The sequence below is a fragment of the Gymnogyps californianus genome, chromosome 20 (assembly GCF_018139145.2).
Source record: "Gymnogyps californianus isolate 813 chromosome 20, ASM1813914v2, whole genome shotgun sequence".
In the NCBI taxonomy this organism is placed as follows: domain Eukaryota; kingdom Metazoa; phylum Chordata; class Aves; order Accipitriformes; family Cathartidae; genus Gymnogyps; species Gymnogyps californianus.
In genome coordinates this window covers 9,952,783-9,969,845 of record NC_059490.1, presented here as the reverse complement: position 1 = coordinate 9,969,845, position 17,063 = coordinate 9,952,783, and the positions used below count along the sequence as shown (strand labels likewise).

Here is a 17,063-nt window from a genome sequence, read left to right as displayed (position 1 = left end):
CCCCCCCCCAGTTTGAAGCTAACTGTGAATCAAGGCCAATGGTCTTAAAGGTCACCTTCTGTACTGGAGCTATAAAAAGTTTTAATTTGTGTTGATGGACATGAGTGATTATCAGTGTCAAAATTTGTTTAGCTAGTGCCCATTATAAATTGTTTAAACATCATCATTATGCCCTTGTTATATGTGGTATTTTAATGTCCATACTGAAATCATCTACTTTTGTACGTGAGATTCTGGCCAACAGTGCTTCACCATACGTTTTCCAAGTGTGTGGGAATCCTTCTCTCGCAGTCTGATACATGATTTTTCTTTTCTTGCTTTTTGATCAATAAATGTCTTTCCTGCAAATATATTACTGATATTATAAGACCATTTAGTTCATGGACACAGAACTGGTACATTGGTAATGTTTATAAAAGTTTCACTGCTTGTCTGAATGGCTGTGCCTAAGCTGCTGGACACACCGAGGTTTCCTGTACGGGATTACTGCTTCTGCACAAATTGACTGTACATGGAGTACACTGTAAGACCAATTTTTCCAAGAAGGGTTGGATCTGCAGTGTATGCTTTGTGTAATACATGGCATACCAATTTCACTCTGGGAGCAGAATATGTATAACACCATATGTATTGGTGTTCCAAATATTGACAGGTATATCTGGTGTTCTAGAATGTTTGAATTGTGATTTCACCCAGTTTAGAATATCAGCCCTGGAGTATCCCCTTTTGCAGGGCTGCAGAATTCCCAGTCTCTGTTTTACCTTGTCTTTAGTGGTTGGAGGGCAGAGCAATAGCTGGCTATTCCTCATCTGTCTCCTGAGAGAAGGTGACAGAAAGTCCCCTCTCTCATGCGTATACAGAAGCATCTTAAGTGGATTAAGTTGCATGCTTAATGTGTATTAAAGAAAGAGAAGCAAGTGTTGTGATTTAATAATGGTGTTTTCTGATCGATTTACTGCAATCAAGCAGTGTCTCTGAGTCACCCACATGTCTTTCTACTGAGTCAGATGTATTAGCTATACTGTTACTTCGACTTAATAAAACTAAAGAATATATGGCCCATCATGCATTAATTTTTCGAAATTCCAGACAAATTCTGGTTTGGTTTGGGGTTGAGAACTTTCAGTCTGAAAGACCGTTTCTACCTTTTCCTGACCATTTCTGAAATATAGAGGCTGGTTGGAAAGAGATCTGTAGAGGTTTTGTCTCCTTTCATGGACATCAGGATCCTGTCGTTAGCCAAAGCAGAATTTGTGCTAAGCATTTGCAATGAGTTGGCCACTCCAACCAGACAGTGTCACTGAAATCATACCATTAATGAACGGGATAAAATAGAGACTTTCTACTTTTATTTTTATAAAAAGGAAAATGGATTTTAATTCAGAATGTTGTGTTTGCATTGACAGTCTATCCTGATAGCTACACTTACGCTATTTGTAATTTTCTGCTCGATGGAGGAGAAAGGGATGAGGCTGTTACAAGTTCCTCCACAAAGTAAGCTTTCCCTGTACTGAAATGTTGCTCACAGCAGATTGTGCTGGTATTCAGTATACAATGATCATAAGCACTTTCTGAACAACTGATGGTCATTTTTCCCTGGAGCGGTGTCCAAAGGCACCTGCTAGCCATCTTCCAGGTTTTTCTGTTAGTGATCTTCTTTTTAGGGCTTGTCTCCCCTGCCAGTCTGCTTGGTATCGGCTTCATGGTGCTGAGGGAGATGTAGGTACTGTGCTTGATTCGGTGGGTTCTTTGAGCTTGCATTCCCCTGAATACAGAGTTAAGGGTAAGTAATAGTATTGTCCCTGCCTGTTCACAGCTAGTCTTCATAACATGGTTTTCCTTTTCTCTTTCTGCATGCTTTGAACAATGAAACAGAGTGTTATCGAGTTTTAAAGTGGTGGTATTGCAAATCTATGTTGTATTTGCTGACTTTGAGCAGCAAATATAGGAAGAAGCCTTATCTGCTGAATAAAACATTGACTCGGGACTGTGAAGATCACTCAGTTCCTAACAAAGGCACTGACTTTTTTGTGTGACTCGGATGAAGATGGGGTGAGATGGAAAGCGGACCTGTGTCTCATAAGGGAATTGCGAGGACAATGGCAATGAAAGAATGTGAAGTGCTCAGATACTTTATTGGTTCGAGTGATGAGAGTCCCAAGGTCACAACATTCAGAGTTCTTTTCTGCAAACACAGACAGAAGTCACTGTTTCAGTTACATTGGATTCATATCTTTTAGTCTTTAAGTGCCACTTATGCTTTAGAATTTTTTTCTTTTTTTTTTTTACTTAAGAGAACAAAACCCAGTATGTTTGATGTGCTGTGTTACATCGTGAGGGTTCATTGCAAGCACTGGTTGTATTTAACCATACCAGAGAGAGAACTGAAGCGCTCAGGGAATCCATGCTTGCACAATTCAGCTGTAAAGGGGAAAAATGTGCATGTGTATGTGGTGCACATTTTGGTTAAGGATACGTTTTCTTGTCCTACAGCTCTTGCATTGTAAGTCAACACTTACTGCACTCATATTTTTATCCAAGAGCGTTTTGGAAGGCTTTTAATAAAAGTATAGCACGTTCTGAACTGAGGAAGCTCATTTACTTGCAGATGAAAGTTAGGCTGTCACCTGATGATCCTTTCTCTTTGATCTGAAATTGTAAACAGAAAAAAAAAAATCCCTGAAAACAGTATTATCTCAACTTAGAACAAATAAACGTAATGATAGCATCAGTGGGCTGGTGGCCAGGGTCCTCTGTAATCTTTTACACTGTCAGACTTTTGTTATTCTGACTCTCAAACTGCTGTTATAACTGACTTCAGTCAGCATAGGTAAACAGAGGGAATGATAAAAACATTCCAGCATGGGCTGCCACAGAACATGTGCGATTTTACGCTTTTCTAGGGAATGCATGAACGTTTCTGTGACGTGATTTCATAGAGACTATTCAAGGTTGTGTCACGTACTGCGTCCAGGTAGTGAAACATTGGAATAGTTTACAAACATTTGATGTAAACCTCCATGGTTAATAGAAATTTCTTCCTATCTTTTGACATACTTATGTAGTTGCAATTACTGAAATAGTCTCTGGAAGAGAGACTTTTCGTATTTCTAGGAAAGAATCTGGGACAGTCTTGAAATAATAAAGATTGATTTAGGGAAGTTGATCAGTCTTTGATGAAAGCAGACAATAAGAAACTGCTGCAATTAGAAGTAGCTTAACTATCTTGAGGAGACGGAGCTCTAAGCAGAGTGGCATTTGCAATTTCAGTTATTAATAGAGAGCAGCTACTCTGGCTGAAGGACCCTACATGAATGTCTCACTGTGCCCAGATTCTGCTGTCGTTTTTATACGAAACTGAAATCAGTTTTGACGACTCAGGGACACAGAGTTGGGTCTGTGTGGGTCTGATAAATCATATTACATAGTCCATGATTTTATTATTTTTTCATTTGTGTTTGTTGCTACATCATTTCCTTAATTTTCTCAACCAAAAAATTCAAATACAGACCAGTTTTCTAATTTATTTTGACCCTTACCTCCTCGGTACTGCTGCTCTTTCTCATTGTTTAATGATATTGGTTTTTTATTTCTACCATCTCCCTGCACAGCATAATTAAATACTTAAGTCATGTCCTTCAAATAATGGTGTGTTTTCTCTGTGACATTGCATAGTGTGCATGAAACTGGGTTAAGTTCCTATTGCAGTAATGCTAGTCATGCTTTTGTATTGTTCCACTTCACTGTTGAAGTTTAATTTAATGCAGTAAAATGCACAAGAATATACATATTGTACCTGGTGTAACTCACCACAACTGAAAAAGGGGCACTAGGGGAAAAAAAAAGAGCGCTGGGAAGATCAAAATGTGTTTTAATATTTATTTCTTGTAATTACTATGAAAATACATGGTTCAGTGTTGTGAGCTTTGTTTTCTAACTATCTCATTATGCGCATGCATCAGGAGTGGATTTGCCTGAGGAGGTACTGTGATAGCCCAGTACAGCTCCTTCTCCTTTCTAAGAAAATAAGTGATAGTATGCATTTAAGCATTGTGCAGCAAGTTAGTACAATATTAACTTTTAGAAGCCCTGAAATATAGAGGCTGGGTATGGGCTGTCAGTCATTCCCAGGAGCAGTGGTAAACAAGGTCACTGCCTCTCCCATGGGATTGCTTGTGTAATCAGCCATTCCTCTGACTATCCCATTCAATCAGCTGCTTTTAAAATAAGTTTTCTATGTGCTGCCCTTACTTCTGCTTTGGTTTCTTTCAGTTATGGCTTGAATCATTATTTTTTATTTATTTTGTGAATATGTTCTAATTAACATTGCGTTTAAATTTGGAGAAGCTGTGGGAATAAGGAAAAAATGATAGCAAAAACCTATATAGATTTACATTGTATGAAATAAGTAAATGTATGTCAGCTTTGAAGCCTTAGGTTCAGATAATTCCACCCAGATTTTCAGAATATCAGAAATAATTTTTTGATCTGGACAATCTTGAAAGCTGTTCAGTAGAGCTGTTGACACATGAGATGTCCTTGTAGGACTCTGTATATTAAATTACCCTACTGTCTCACTCAGGTCAGACTCTGAACATGGCAGCTAAATTTTCATTCAGTTTTCTGGAGGATTTTACATCATAGTGTTCGAAACACGGGGAAATAGGATAGTGGAAGTTAAAAAGAAGCATAGGAGAAGAGTAATTGAAGGAAAACAGGAGAAGACAGTGTAAGACTGAAAAGAAGTTACAGCGTTTAGAAGTGAATACCTCAATGGAAAGGGTTGCGAGAAAGAAATGGTGAAGGTGAGAGAAGTGACAAAGCTGAAGGAAGCTACATGGTGGAGGACTCATTGTATAATACAAGGGTATTGAAAGATTTCTTTCCTAGCACCTGTTAAGAAAACCTTTCTCAGACCGTTATTTCCTTTCTATAGAAGTACTGGACGCTTTCTTTCCAAGTCATGCTAAACCCTACCAGAATACCTGAAACATTGTTTAATTGTCTCTGATAGGAAAACAGTCATATTGTCCATGATTCTGAAAATAGTATTGATAATTTTTGAGGGTACTGAATTTTTTTCAACAAAGTTATCATATTAATACGGAGAAGAGTCAGTAGTAGACAGTAATATAAGAGGTGCAGCATGTCTGGGCAGCCAGAACCCCTTTTGGGTTTGACAAGTACTGATTAGTGGAGCAAGCTGAATAGTCTATAAAATACGGACAAAATTTCTGCAGACCTCCTGTACAACAGGAGTCACAGAATACCTGGTTTAGACATGGGTGAACTGGAGGATGCGCGCCGTTATCCTTATAACGTTCTGTGGTTGTCTTCAGTGCATTCCTTTGGGCCAGAAAGGCTTTGGTGTTTCTAATGAGGACCTTGAAATATCCAGGAATTTCACCCAGACTTTTGGATATGCAAGAAATGTAGCTTGATGCTTAAGGAACCAAACTGCTCACAAACTAGGAGGAAGAAATGGTAGTAAAGTTAGAGCTAGAAGAAAGCACTGATGTTCCCACAAAAGTATTTAGTACTGGAATTTAAAATAGCTTAAGGGTTCCCAAGTTAAACAATATCTCAGGTCTATAATTCCCTTTACTGGCCCAGACAGAAGAGGATAGGTAAAATTTTGAAATACAGACATGAGTATTAAATCTGATACTGACCTTGAGCTATAGAATAAACTTTGCATCGTGAGAGATCTAGTGTACTTTGTACTTTATTAACATATATCTGTAAACAGTATGGGGTCTTGATTGATCTTTGGTATCTAAACATTACATCATAATTAACAACAAATCCAGAAATATCTTATAAATACATGAAATAATAGCACATTAACCTAAAGGACAGCAATAAATTGCAATGCGTAGCATAAACTTGAAAACCACTAATGGGCCACTGTGCAGTTTGTTTATACTATAAGCAGTCAAGAACTCTGTTTAATGTATGGTAACAGCGTGGTGGAGAACAGCAAGTCTGATGTGATAATTTATATATTTTTTTTTCATGGACACACACAGCTGATTTTTTGAAGTCATTTCTGAGACTGCTATGATGAGCATTCTCCTTTCGGCCTGGTTCACTGCTTTCTTCCAGGTCTACTGGAAAATTATGGACTCCTTTGCATTGCACAGATGGATTTGTGCTGGTTTGATACGAACGTATTTAATTCATGCCCTTGTATGAAATTGGAAGTATTCTCTGAATTACCTCCTTGAACTGTCTGTGGTACTGCTACTCATCGTTTGTCTGTGAAAGACCAACGAGACCATTTTTTGAGACTGGTAGGAGATAGGTAGAATTACTGCATGTGTAATGGTAGCTTCCAACATACTTTTTGTCACTGCTGAGTGGGGTTTCATAGCTGTATTCCTATACATCTTAATTCATTTCACACTCATCTGTCAACACTTTTTTTTCCTTGTTATTACTGGGTCTTAAAAACCTGTTTGTTCTCTGCCTCTGTGGTTTCAGCCGTATTTTAAGTAGTCACGACCATGATACCCACTCTCTAACTGCAGCAAGTATTTGTGGTCGTTATTTTAAAGAGAGCGTTTTGGATTACGTTGTTCCAAACTTTCTTCCTGAAGATCAGGAATACTTTTCTCTGTGTAATGTTTACATTGAGAAAAAACATCCTGTAATGCTTGTTTCCCAGTTTCTTGGCTTGTGTTGTCATACGCCAGGGCTGTTGTATGTGTTTTTAAAACAACATAATCCTAAGGGTGCGTACTGAAAACTGAGTATTAATGTAGAAACTTTATACATTTTTGTTACGCAGTACAGTGAGACACAATTTTTTTTTCTCTATCATCTCATAGAAATGTCCTCTAAAAATGCTCTACCAAATAACATAAGATAAGAGAGGGTACATGGTAGATGTGAGTGAAAGCAGTGATTTAAAGAGTTTGGCTGTGAAATCAGTTGAAGTGAATCGGTCTTCACATCGAAGAGGCACAGGCAGCCCGAGTCTGTCCTGTAAATACAGCTCAAAGGTGTCAGTTCGCAGGGAGATTTGTAAAGTCCCTTCCAGATAGCTGTGGCTTCAGGGGAGAACACTCTTCTGCAAGGAGCCTGAAACTACAGAGCAAGACAGAAAAAACTTGTGTTGGAGGTTGAGAGTGAGTGAGCAGAACAGCCGAGAGGAAGGAAGAGAAAAGCTGCTTTCTTGAGGCTGGGATGGAGAGATGGTTTTAGAGATCAGGAAGGGAATTTAAAGCTGGATCTAAAATGAATACCAAATATTTGGAAAACAGTGATGTGTTCAGAGGGGTCACATCTAATGACAAACATGGCCATTCTTCTTGTTACTAGAAATTAGAAAACAGGGCCTTCGATAGGATTGGGATTCTATTCCAACAGCCTTAATGATTTTATTACACTGGTGATCTTTCTTTTGTAACTGAGAATGGCAATTTGTATATGGTTCTTATGTTTGATTATGACCAGTAGGAATTGCCTCTTTAAACAGCAAGTATTTAAATACTCTTGGTGCCATAGTTTTTCTCTGACTCCACGGCTTTGGGGTTTCGTGGGGGTTTTTTTTTTTTTTTTGGCTCTTGTTAATCCCTGTGGGGTCTCTAATCCTTCTTGAGCATTCTATTAAGGTGAAACACTTTGTAGGCAAACTAGGAGCTCTAAGTGCTGTGACTTTATGTCAGTAATACCAGAATCACTGAAAGTGCAAAACCTGTCAGATTTTGGGGAGATTGTTTAGCCATATCATTAGCAGATCATTTGGGTCTGTCACCAGAATTGAAAAGAGCAGGTGTGTAGCGCTGTTTTTTAGTTTATCTGTGTAATGTTGATGAAGCATTTTGTGTCGTGACAGTCTGTCAGCCAAATATCTTGTCACAAGTCACAAGACTTAAATCCTTTTTTTTTTTTTTTATCTCAAAGGCTTCAGGGCTCAGTTGGAAACTTGCGCTTTGACGAATACTTGCTGCTTTTGTCTGGAATAGCTGGAGTGCATTTCTGGAATATTTGTCAAGATTTTATCAGTGTTTACTCCAATTTGAGTACCTAGTGTATTGTAAAACTGGCTTCAGTGAAATCTTAAAGAATTTTATTTAGTTTATGCTGTTTAATAATATAATGAAAACTAATCCTTCGTCTATAGGTTTGTTTGCTGTGTTAAATCCCACTTGCATACGTGGTTGTTTTTAGTCAGCTTTTACCTTTAAAAACATTTTTGGAAGAATTGTTTTAGGATTTTTTTTTCCTATGATAAATCATTTTAACCTAGACTACTTGTTTTCTTGAGTTGTCTGCCAGTACGGGGTTGGAAACAAACTTTAATCTCTCTTTTAAAGCATTCCTTCAGGAACAAGAATTTGCTTTCCATCAAAGCGTTGTGTAAAGCACACTTAAAAGAGAATTAAATCCTTCTGGACTTCGTTTCTGAGATCTATGCAAGGAGTAACTATAGTAGAAAATATTTAACTGTATTTTCATATTTGCTTCAAGACTGAGCATTTTAAGCTAAAATAAGACTTGTGTTTCTCAAGTGGTGGATAAGTACTCCTATGCCTAAGAAGAAATCTAACTGGGGTCTTTCCTGGGACTTTAACAGCTGATTAATAAAGATTGTTATGTGTAAAATGGAGTGGGTTTATATAGAGAAATGGCCAAAGTCATTCAGTTTCTTCTTGACAGAATTTTAAATCCAAAAAAGAGCATAGGTCCAGGAATACCTGGATGAATAGTAGTTCCACTGAGGGATACACTGATAGTAGCAGGATTAGAGAGCATTATAGACAGCTTTTGAAAATACTGGCCATTGATTTTTGGTTTAAGTTATGCAGGACATGGTATTTCTGTTGACTTAAAATGCAGTTTTGAGTGCCAGTATTTATCAAAATCAGGCCCAGTGGTGAGATCTCTCTCTTCTTCTCATCCCTCCCTTTTCCCCTTTTTGGGTAATCTCTAAAAATTAAAGTAAACAAGCAAATAACAAAACATGTAATTGAAATGATTTCCCAACTCTTTTTAGAACTAAATTCTATTTGAAAATTACACCAAGCTTTTGTGGCTTTCTGTAGTACTTTGCAGCATGGTTTGTTTTCGTAAGTTCAGGCCTGTTGAAAAGAAAAATCTCAGAATATTTTGAGAAGTACACAAAATTTGGAACTGGGTATTATACTGCAGCTTATATTTATAATATATACTGAATACTAAGTTCATTGGTATATACACAAAAATTCAAGTTATTGCCTGAACTTAGGGGGTTTTATTCACATTTCCAATGAAGATTTGTGTTTGTTTAAAACATGATAGTCTATTTCCTTTGTTAGATGTGTGCACATCAGTGACTACATTCCCATTTCACTCCTCTGTTTTCTAGGTACAGGATATCTCCTTCAGCCATGACTGTCGCTGGGTTGTGGTCAGCACGCTTCGTGGCACTTCCCATGTTTTTCCTATCAATCCTTATGGCGGCCAGCCCTGTGTCCGAACACACATGTCACCGCGGGTGGTAAATCGCATGAGCCGATTCCAAAAGAGCGCAGGGTTGGAAGAGATCGAGCAAGAGCTGACATCTAAACAAGGAGGACGCTGTAGCCCTGTTCCGGGCCTTTCAAGCAGCCCATCTGGCTCACCGCTCCATGGTAAATCCCTTTTTTTTCTTTTTTTCCTCCCCCTTACATTGTCAAGAAACCCTTCCCCTTGTGTCATTAATGTCCATGTCCTCTAAGATGTTTCAGTACCTGCTGTGTAGCTACCTGACTCAAAAAGATTTGGTTCCTAAATACCTTTGGAGATGCTGGCCTAAAGATCTTCATAGTCTTCCAGTTTCACGTTTCAGTAGTATTTGCTAACAGCCTGAACAACAGAAACGTTGATTTTACTGGAGATTGCAAGAATTGATTTGGTTCATTCCATTTGCCCATGTAGTTTGTGCCACTAAAAAATGAGTTTCATAAAATAAGGTGCTGCAGGTATTGTGCAAAAATATGTAATGTATGCAGATCTTATAGGAATGAGCCAAGGTATAAATACTTCAGAAGGATAGTTCTAGTTTTGCAACTTACTTAAGTAAACTGTGCTATCACAGATGTGTTAATAATTTCCACTCTAAACTGAAAGTTTTGAGGTCTTTTGGTTTCAAGTTTTGTTTCCATCTAGCACATGGTCAGTAATCTGGTCTATATTCAAATGCAGTTACCTAAAATTCTCATTGCTCATTGGTCTTGACGATCATGAAGCACATCTGGATATCCACAATAAATACTGTTTGAGGAAAAAGGTGGAAACTAGGCAACGTGAAGTCGATGGCCTAGATTTTTGTCCACTTTTTGTGTGTGTGTGTGAGCAATGTGACAAATAATGTACAAAGGAAAAAAAGATCTGTAAGAATTGATCTGTAAATCCTACTCCTGTGGTGGACATGCTTTGGAGAAACTAAAAGGACGTGAAGGGGAGCCTCTAAAAAGGGTTCAAAAATCATCATTGTCCCAGCTTCTTCCATTTTGTCTTTGCCGTTCTTTTTGCCCTTCTCTTTCATGAGGTCTGTACTAGAAGCTGCTTTGTTTGGATTCAGAATTTGCTGCATCCTTACCCCTCCTTTCTATTAAGAGTAAGTCACAGCTTCCATTGAAGTGAATGTTTAAATAGCAGTTTGGTACGGGTAGCCACCCTTTTCCAGTCCAAGATTATTAAAAATGGCAAGGAACAGTCCCTCGTCCCTAATTATGAGTAGGATTAGAAGTGCTTGTGAAAGCCCAACTATGTGCTGTCATAGTCAACATCTTTGCTGCCATAGAGAGAACCTTTGTGGGATTTCTGAATCAAAGGAACATTTTTATGCCTTGTTGATTATTAAGGGAACCAGAGTTGTCTCAGAAGAAGCCTCTGTATTTTCTCCTTTCTTTGGACTTTTCTAAACAAAGTTTTCTGCATAGCTGTTCTGGAGCCATGCTCTTCTGCCTGGAGCCACTGGAAGGCACCCAAAATGTGATCTGTAGTTTCCTCCTCCTTGGAGACATTTCTGTATCTACCATTTTACTTTCTCTCTCATCACTGTACAGCAGCTCAGCATGTCAGGCTGGAAACAGGCTGGGGAGTGCCGTAAAGGTTTACGATGGCACATCCAATCCCTTTTAACTGTTGACATCACGTAGAGGAGAGGAAAGAACTATCAATTTGTGTAGCTTTCATCCAACCAATTCTGTTTTCTGTCAAGGAAAATTGCAGTAAGTTGTTGCCTTTACAGTACCCTTAGGTACATTTGAAGTTTTGAATAGATTTGACACTTTTTTTTTTAAGAAGAAACGGCAGTTTCATTTGCTCTAGGATCCTCAGTGGTGGACAGATTTTCTAGGTAGGAGAAAGACGTGCATGGACAAGTTACTGAGAGAAAGGGCGCAGCATTTATGGGAGTGTCTCAAGTTTTAAGGCTTCAGTTTTCAAATATCTGTCTTGAAATATAATAAATAAATCAATTTTTTTTTCAAGATCTTTGTGCAGTCATCATTGCTTGAAAATTAGCTCTGTTTAAACAAGTAGCTTCATTTGAAGGCTGCACATGGGCGCTGAGAATTAAGGCAGGAAGGTAACTGGTTTCTGGAGAACTTCACGCAGATTGTGCTCATCGCTTTCTCATAGTGTAGAAGGGCTTGAAGTTGGACACATACTAAGGCTGTGTGTTGGTAACTTGCAAACCTTCATATGAAAATTTTCCATGAGAAATTTGTGGGGATTGTACGGAGGAGTTAGCAGAGTTGTCTTAAAAAAAAACCTTAGAAAAAAAGATAAAATAGTTTGGTTTTAAATAATCCATTTAGTAAAATATTGTAATGTTTTTAGTAATATTATTGCTGCTTTTTCATTTCCGTAATCTTTCAGATTACCTGGCTGAAGGCAGGCAGGATATTGAACCGTATTATGTGCCTTTTATAAAAAGCCGTTTATCATCAACTTGGAAAAAAACCGCTGAAGTTCGCAGTGACTTTCAGTGGAGGGATTTGGTGTGCGTGTGTGGCAGCTGGATTAGCCAGAGACCAGTGATTATTTTAATTTGTGAGCTAAGATGTGTTTACTGAGATTGTAACAACTCCTTATCATATTATAATGTTAAATTACTGTTGTTTGGAGGCGTTATGGCAGTCTGGTGACAGGAGTATAGACTAGGACTCAGAACAGAAAAGAGCAGTTCTGGGTTTAATTCTTTGCTTTACTTTTAACTCGCTCTGTGACCCTTGTCACAGATAGATTTTGTCTATCAGCTTTCTACTGTGTGACAAGAATAATAATGTCTGTGCTCCCCGTGTGTGAAATTACTTGAATTTTGTAGTTTTCTTCAAGAATAACTGTTACTTTCCTTAATCATCCCTCTAAATGCAGCTGATTATAATGGAAATAAAACCAAAGACCATGTTCCCAACTGGGACAAATTGTTGATTAAGTGGCAGGTTCCAAGAAGATTGTGATAAACTGGTTTTATCTCTGGAGGATTTTTTTTGTGTGGAGTAATGTCATCATGATTTTCCTCTTACGTCCTTTGCAATCTAGAAAAGTTTCAATAAACCCTAAGTTAGAAAAACTGCTGTTAATCCTTCTGCTAATATTTCTTTTGCATTACAATAGCATGGCTACAACCTTAGGCCAAAAGACCGGAGTTCAGTGAGCAAAGCACGTGCTTGTTATCTTCTTTTTTGATTAGCAGTTGTAACCTATTGATGTTAACTTGTGATTAGCTTTTGTTCTTGTAAATATTTTCAGAGTTCAGGCTTTGTAATATTTTTCTCACTTGTTTTTTAACTCCTAGTTTCAAAATGAAACTGTTTGCTATGTATATAGTAGCAAGGCAATCTATTTACATTTTGATCGGAGTACCCTAGGAACTGTTTACCCACACAATGTAAGCCTTTACGGGGGGTGGGGATGATTTCATTTCCAAATGTATCATAGTTTGGCTTTGTTCTTTTTAGCAGAATGAAGTAAACTGTTAAATGGAGGATGATAAAGCGATATTTCCTTTGCACCTTTTATAGCAAACACAGATTTTGTTTGGGTTATTCTGTCTGTTAATCCAGAAAGGTTATATTTTTGTCATTCCATTGGATTGCCAGAGTCCGTTGTCAGTAATATCCGAGTTAGGCTGGGATCCTTTTATGGGCTTTTACTGTTATAAGACTATTATGACATCATTTGGTTGTGGGGCTGAACATTAGGGTAGAATATGGCCTTATGTGACCTTTTTACTTGTATAAAATGGGGTTTATGGTACTTACCTGTCTCACAGGTACACTGTGTGGATTAATGGATGAGTAGTTAAACCAGAACTATGTCTTTGATTATGCAAACCTATCCCCTGTTATCTTCAGGACACCGATATGTGAATAGCAAGGAGCATTTAGCTGTAAAAATATAATGCTTTACTTGGAAGATTGAAAGCTTTATGTAACTCTTATTATTTTTATCCTGCAAATTAAAATTTACAGTACGTTATTACCATTACTTCTTGCACCACCAAGTAAGTTAAAGTCTCTCTAGCTCTACTCAGAGGTTTTTTCTGTTGTTGACTGCAGGACTTTCCAGTATCAGAACAAACAATAGTATATTAAGTTAAGCACGCATTGGACCTATAGCTACACACCCACACCTACTAAAAACATTCAATAATAATATGATACTCCCTGAATTTGTCTTGTCATTTTGTTGGGGATTGAAGTATTTATTTGGATGATGTAGTTTTGCCAGAAGACCATTCATAATACACCGTGGTTCTGTTTCAGATTTAATACCTATGCTGAAATGGAGTACATAAATTTAGAATTATGAAAAAACATGTTGTTCTGTATATATTGCATTCAGACTTGTATTTAGCTCTTTATAAATATCTTAGTATGGCATATTTTTCATTGCAAAATCTTTTTTAATTTTAAAAATCAAAAAGGTTTTCTCTCACTTTTCCTTCATTTGTTACAATCGCAACATGATTAAAATCCAAGCATAAAACTGGAAGTTTGATAAACATGCAGTCTGAGATGCTTTAAATATTTTCATGTTACTTTTCACTATTTCCCAGAGTGAAACTCCTTTTACTAGAAGAATTCTTATGGGAAAGCAGAGTTGAAAGGACTGACATCATCAGCCCTTCCTGAAAAACAGATTGGTTTCCTTTAAGTAACACTCACTTAAGAAACCACCTATTTAGAGAGAGGCAGACAAAAATAGTTTCAAAGAAAATTAACTGTATAATAACTTAAAGCACTGGAGGGCAGTTCCTTTCCAAAGTTTAACTCGAGAGCTGGCACTCTAAACACGAGTTGAAAACAGTTGTTTGAAAAGTCTCTATTAAGCTTTAATTTTTCTCTTTGTAAACTGTAGCTTCTCTCGACAGAAAATAGTTTTTATAAATGTCTAGAAACAATAAAGCAAGCTGCAGAATAGGCCCCTTTTTTTTTTTTTTAACTTTTAATGTTCCTATTTGTTTCATCATTGCACTCTTCCACAGCACCACACTTGGCTGCTTTTTTTTTTTTTTTATTCAAGCGTACTTTCAAATAATTTCTTTTCCAGCTTCGTCTAGAAGTCTAAATTTGTCTACAAATCCTTTTTTCCACATCATCAGTCTTTGCCCTGAGTGGTGTTGAAAGGCGCTGCCGCCTCTGCCCGCCGCGGCTGGGGACCGGACACCCTGCAGGGGGCGCCCTCCTCCCGGCGATGCCGCCGCCCCCGGCGGGGCTGGGGGGGGGGCGGCCTTGCCCTCCCGTTCTCCTCGGCGGCTGTGGTGTGGAAGGGTAACGGTACTTATTCTGTTGACCTCTGCTAGGTCACTTTTAAGAGCGATTATTTCATTCGGGAGAATTTGCATCGCGGTTATACGCCGCTTTTCTCATACCGATGACTCCTAACGGCTCTTAAGGGTGCTGCTGGTTATTTTATGATAGATGTAAAACACTTACCAAATAGTGGTAATAAGAATAGACCTTCTTTTTTGTTAACGCAGGAAGAATTTACGTTGCAGTCGCTGAGCTACTCGTATAAACCCTCCGCATTCACTGGGCAATGGGCTGCCTAAAATGCGTGGCGATTCTCTTGATTTCACACTCTCATTTGAAGTTTCTCTTTACATTTTTAAGGTAATTGGAAAAAAAATTAATTTACCTGGTGGGAATTTTCTGCTAACGACTTTTAGAGACCATTACTTCCTTCTGGAAAGGTCCCAGGGTTTATGCGAAGCCTCTTGGCTAGGGAAGTGCACGCAGAAGTCCCCCGGAGCCCAGCAGTTACAGCAGCCCCCAGATGACACATGTAGAGCAGGGGAGAAGAGGTATGAACAGCTGACCGTAAGCACCAATTTGGGTACTGGCCAGGAGCTTACTGGTTGTAAATGAGCTGTGTTTTTAGCTGCCTTTTTTTTTTTTTTTTTTGGTAATGGATAGAGAATCAGTGGAGTGAAAGAAGTGGGTGGTATATTTTGGATAGTTTCTGAAGTGGAAGGAAAAGATGCATTCCCTTCAGATAAGTAGGGAAGTAGACTGATAAATTCTGTCACAAGGGAAGTTCGTGTCTGTACATAAAGTGTTTTAGAAGTGGGCTTTTGTAAACAGTGTAGACCTGAGACTGGGGCAAACGTATGTTTGCCTTTATATTTGAAAAAGGAGTTGTGAGTTATTCCAGATAAATTGAAAATTGAAGGAGACTGACATCAGAAGGGAATTGCAGTTCTTGAGATACGAAGTGTAAAAATATATGACTGAGTGATTTAGCACAGCAAATGCCATAGCAGTGGTCAAAGCAAACTGCTTCAGAAAGATTGTGGGTAGACAGGCGGAGGGGAAGTAATAGGTAGTGCACAGGAGACCGCGATGTCAAAGATGAATCGCAAGGTGAAAGGAAGGTGGAAGGCAGAGAGGAGTTGGATTACCACAGATGTGAGCGTCCCACTGAAGTTTTCCTGTCAAGATGGATGATTTCAGTCTTGGTAACATCAAACTGAAGAAAATTTCTATAGGGTCAAGTGTTGATGTGTCAGAGGCATGTACTAAGGGAGTCCAAGGAGAAGTGGTAACTGGATTTTTAAGTGTTTCTCTGAAAATGACTTAATAAAATGACATTTTGGGATTCCTTTGTTACTTCAATTGTTCCCTCGATTACTTCCTCTTAATTTACAGTAAAACGATCGTTTTCCATCTGCAAATCTGACCAGTTAACCAGGTATATAAAAGACAGGCTAGTGTATTTCCTTCTCATACATGGTGAGTAATAAAGACATCTTGCAGATTATGCATCGCTTTTGATAGGGTTTTGCAGTTCTTGCCAATTGGAAATTGATAAATAGCGATATTAGTGACGCACAAGAGGGAACGTGCTCCACTGCCTTATGGCTTCTCAGTGTGCTTTATGTGTCTGTGCAGAGGACTAGATACACTTTATATACAGCTGAACAGTGTTTTAAGGAGAGATGAGTGTGATCAGCGTAAAAGCAGTCACTAAGATTGAGCTTTCAAATAACAAGCCAGCTGAAAAGAGGTGGTCACTGAAGGAGTGATGCAGGAAAGGTTTTCTGAATGGTGTTCGTGTCCAAAGCACAAAAGCGGAAAGGCTGGGATTAGGTCAGGAGAAGAGAGGTCTAGTACAGGGGAGACAGCGTGATCCAGAGATTTGTTGGTGGGTCGAGGAATTTAAGTGGCTCGAGGGAGCTGTGATCAGTGAAATGACAAAAAGTAGCTTTGCTCACCTGATACAAGCCTGTACTAGGTTTGATCAGAAGGTGAGAAAGTAGAATCTAGAGTTTTTCAAGAGACCATATCAGCTAAAGGAGGAGGTTTAAGTATTGAGGGTGTTGTATGACAAGTAAGGTTTGGCATGAAGGAAGGTGAAAGCATGTGAAGCTCTGTGTTAGTAACCAGCGAGGGAAAGGAATGGGACAGGAGCTGGTGGGAACAATCATTTTATCTGATGGACCTGCTGAGTTCAAGCCCAAACACCTTCTGCATCCCCTGGCAGTGGGTATTCTGGGGCACAGCCACTGCCGCTGTTGAGAGGGAATCCAGGGCTGATCCCTCGTGCCTGCAGTCTGAATCAGATTCCCTGCGTATATGATT

At 38.6% G+C, this 17,063-nt stretch overlaps 1 protein-coding gene across 6 annotated transcripts in view; it reads left to right on the top strand.

Annotated features, from left to right (window-relative positions):
* The window catches only part of BCAS3 (BCAS3 microtubule associated cell migration factor), a 372,309-nt gene that overhangs the window by 110,554 nt on the left and 244,692 nt on the right, over positions 1 to 17,063 (top strand). For all 6 annotated transcript variants that reach the window (XM_050908947.1, XM_050908945.1, XM_050908946.1 and 3 more), the window contains exon 14: positions 9,353 to 9,617. In XM_050908947.1, the coding sequence (XP_050764904.1) occupies positions 9,353 to 9,617 (265 nt within the window). The remainder of the gene's footprint in view (positions 1 to 9,352; positions 9,618 to 17,063) is intronic.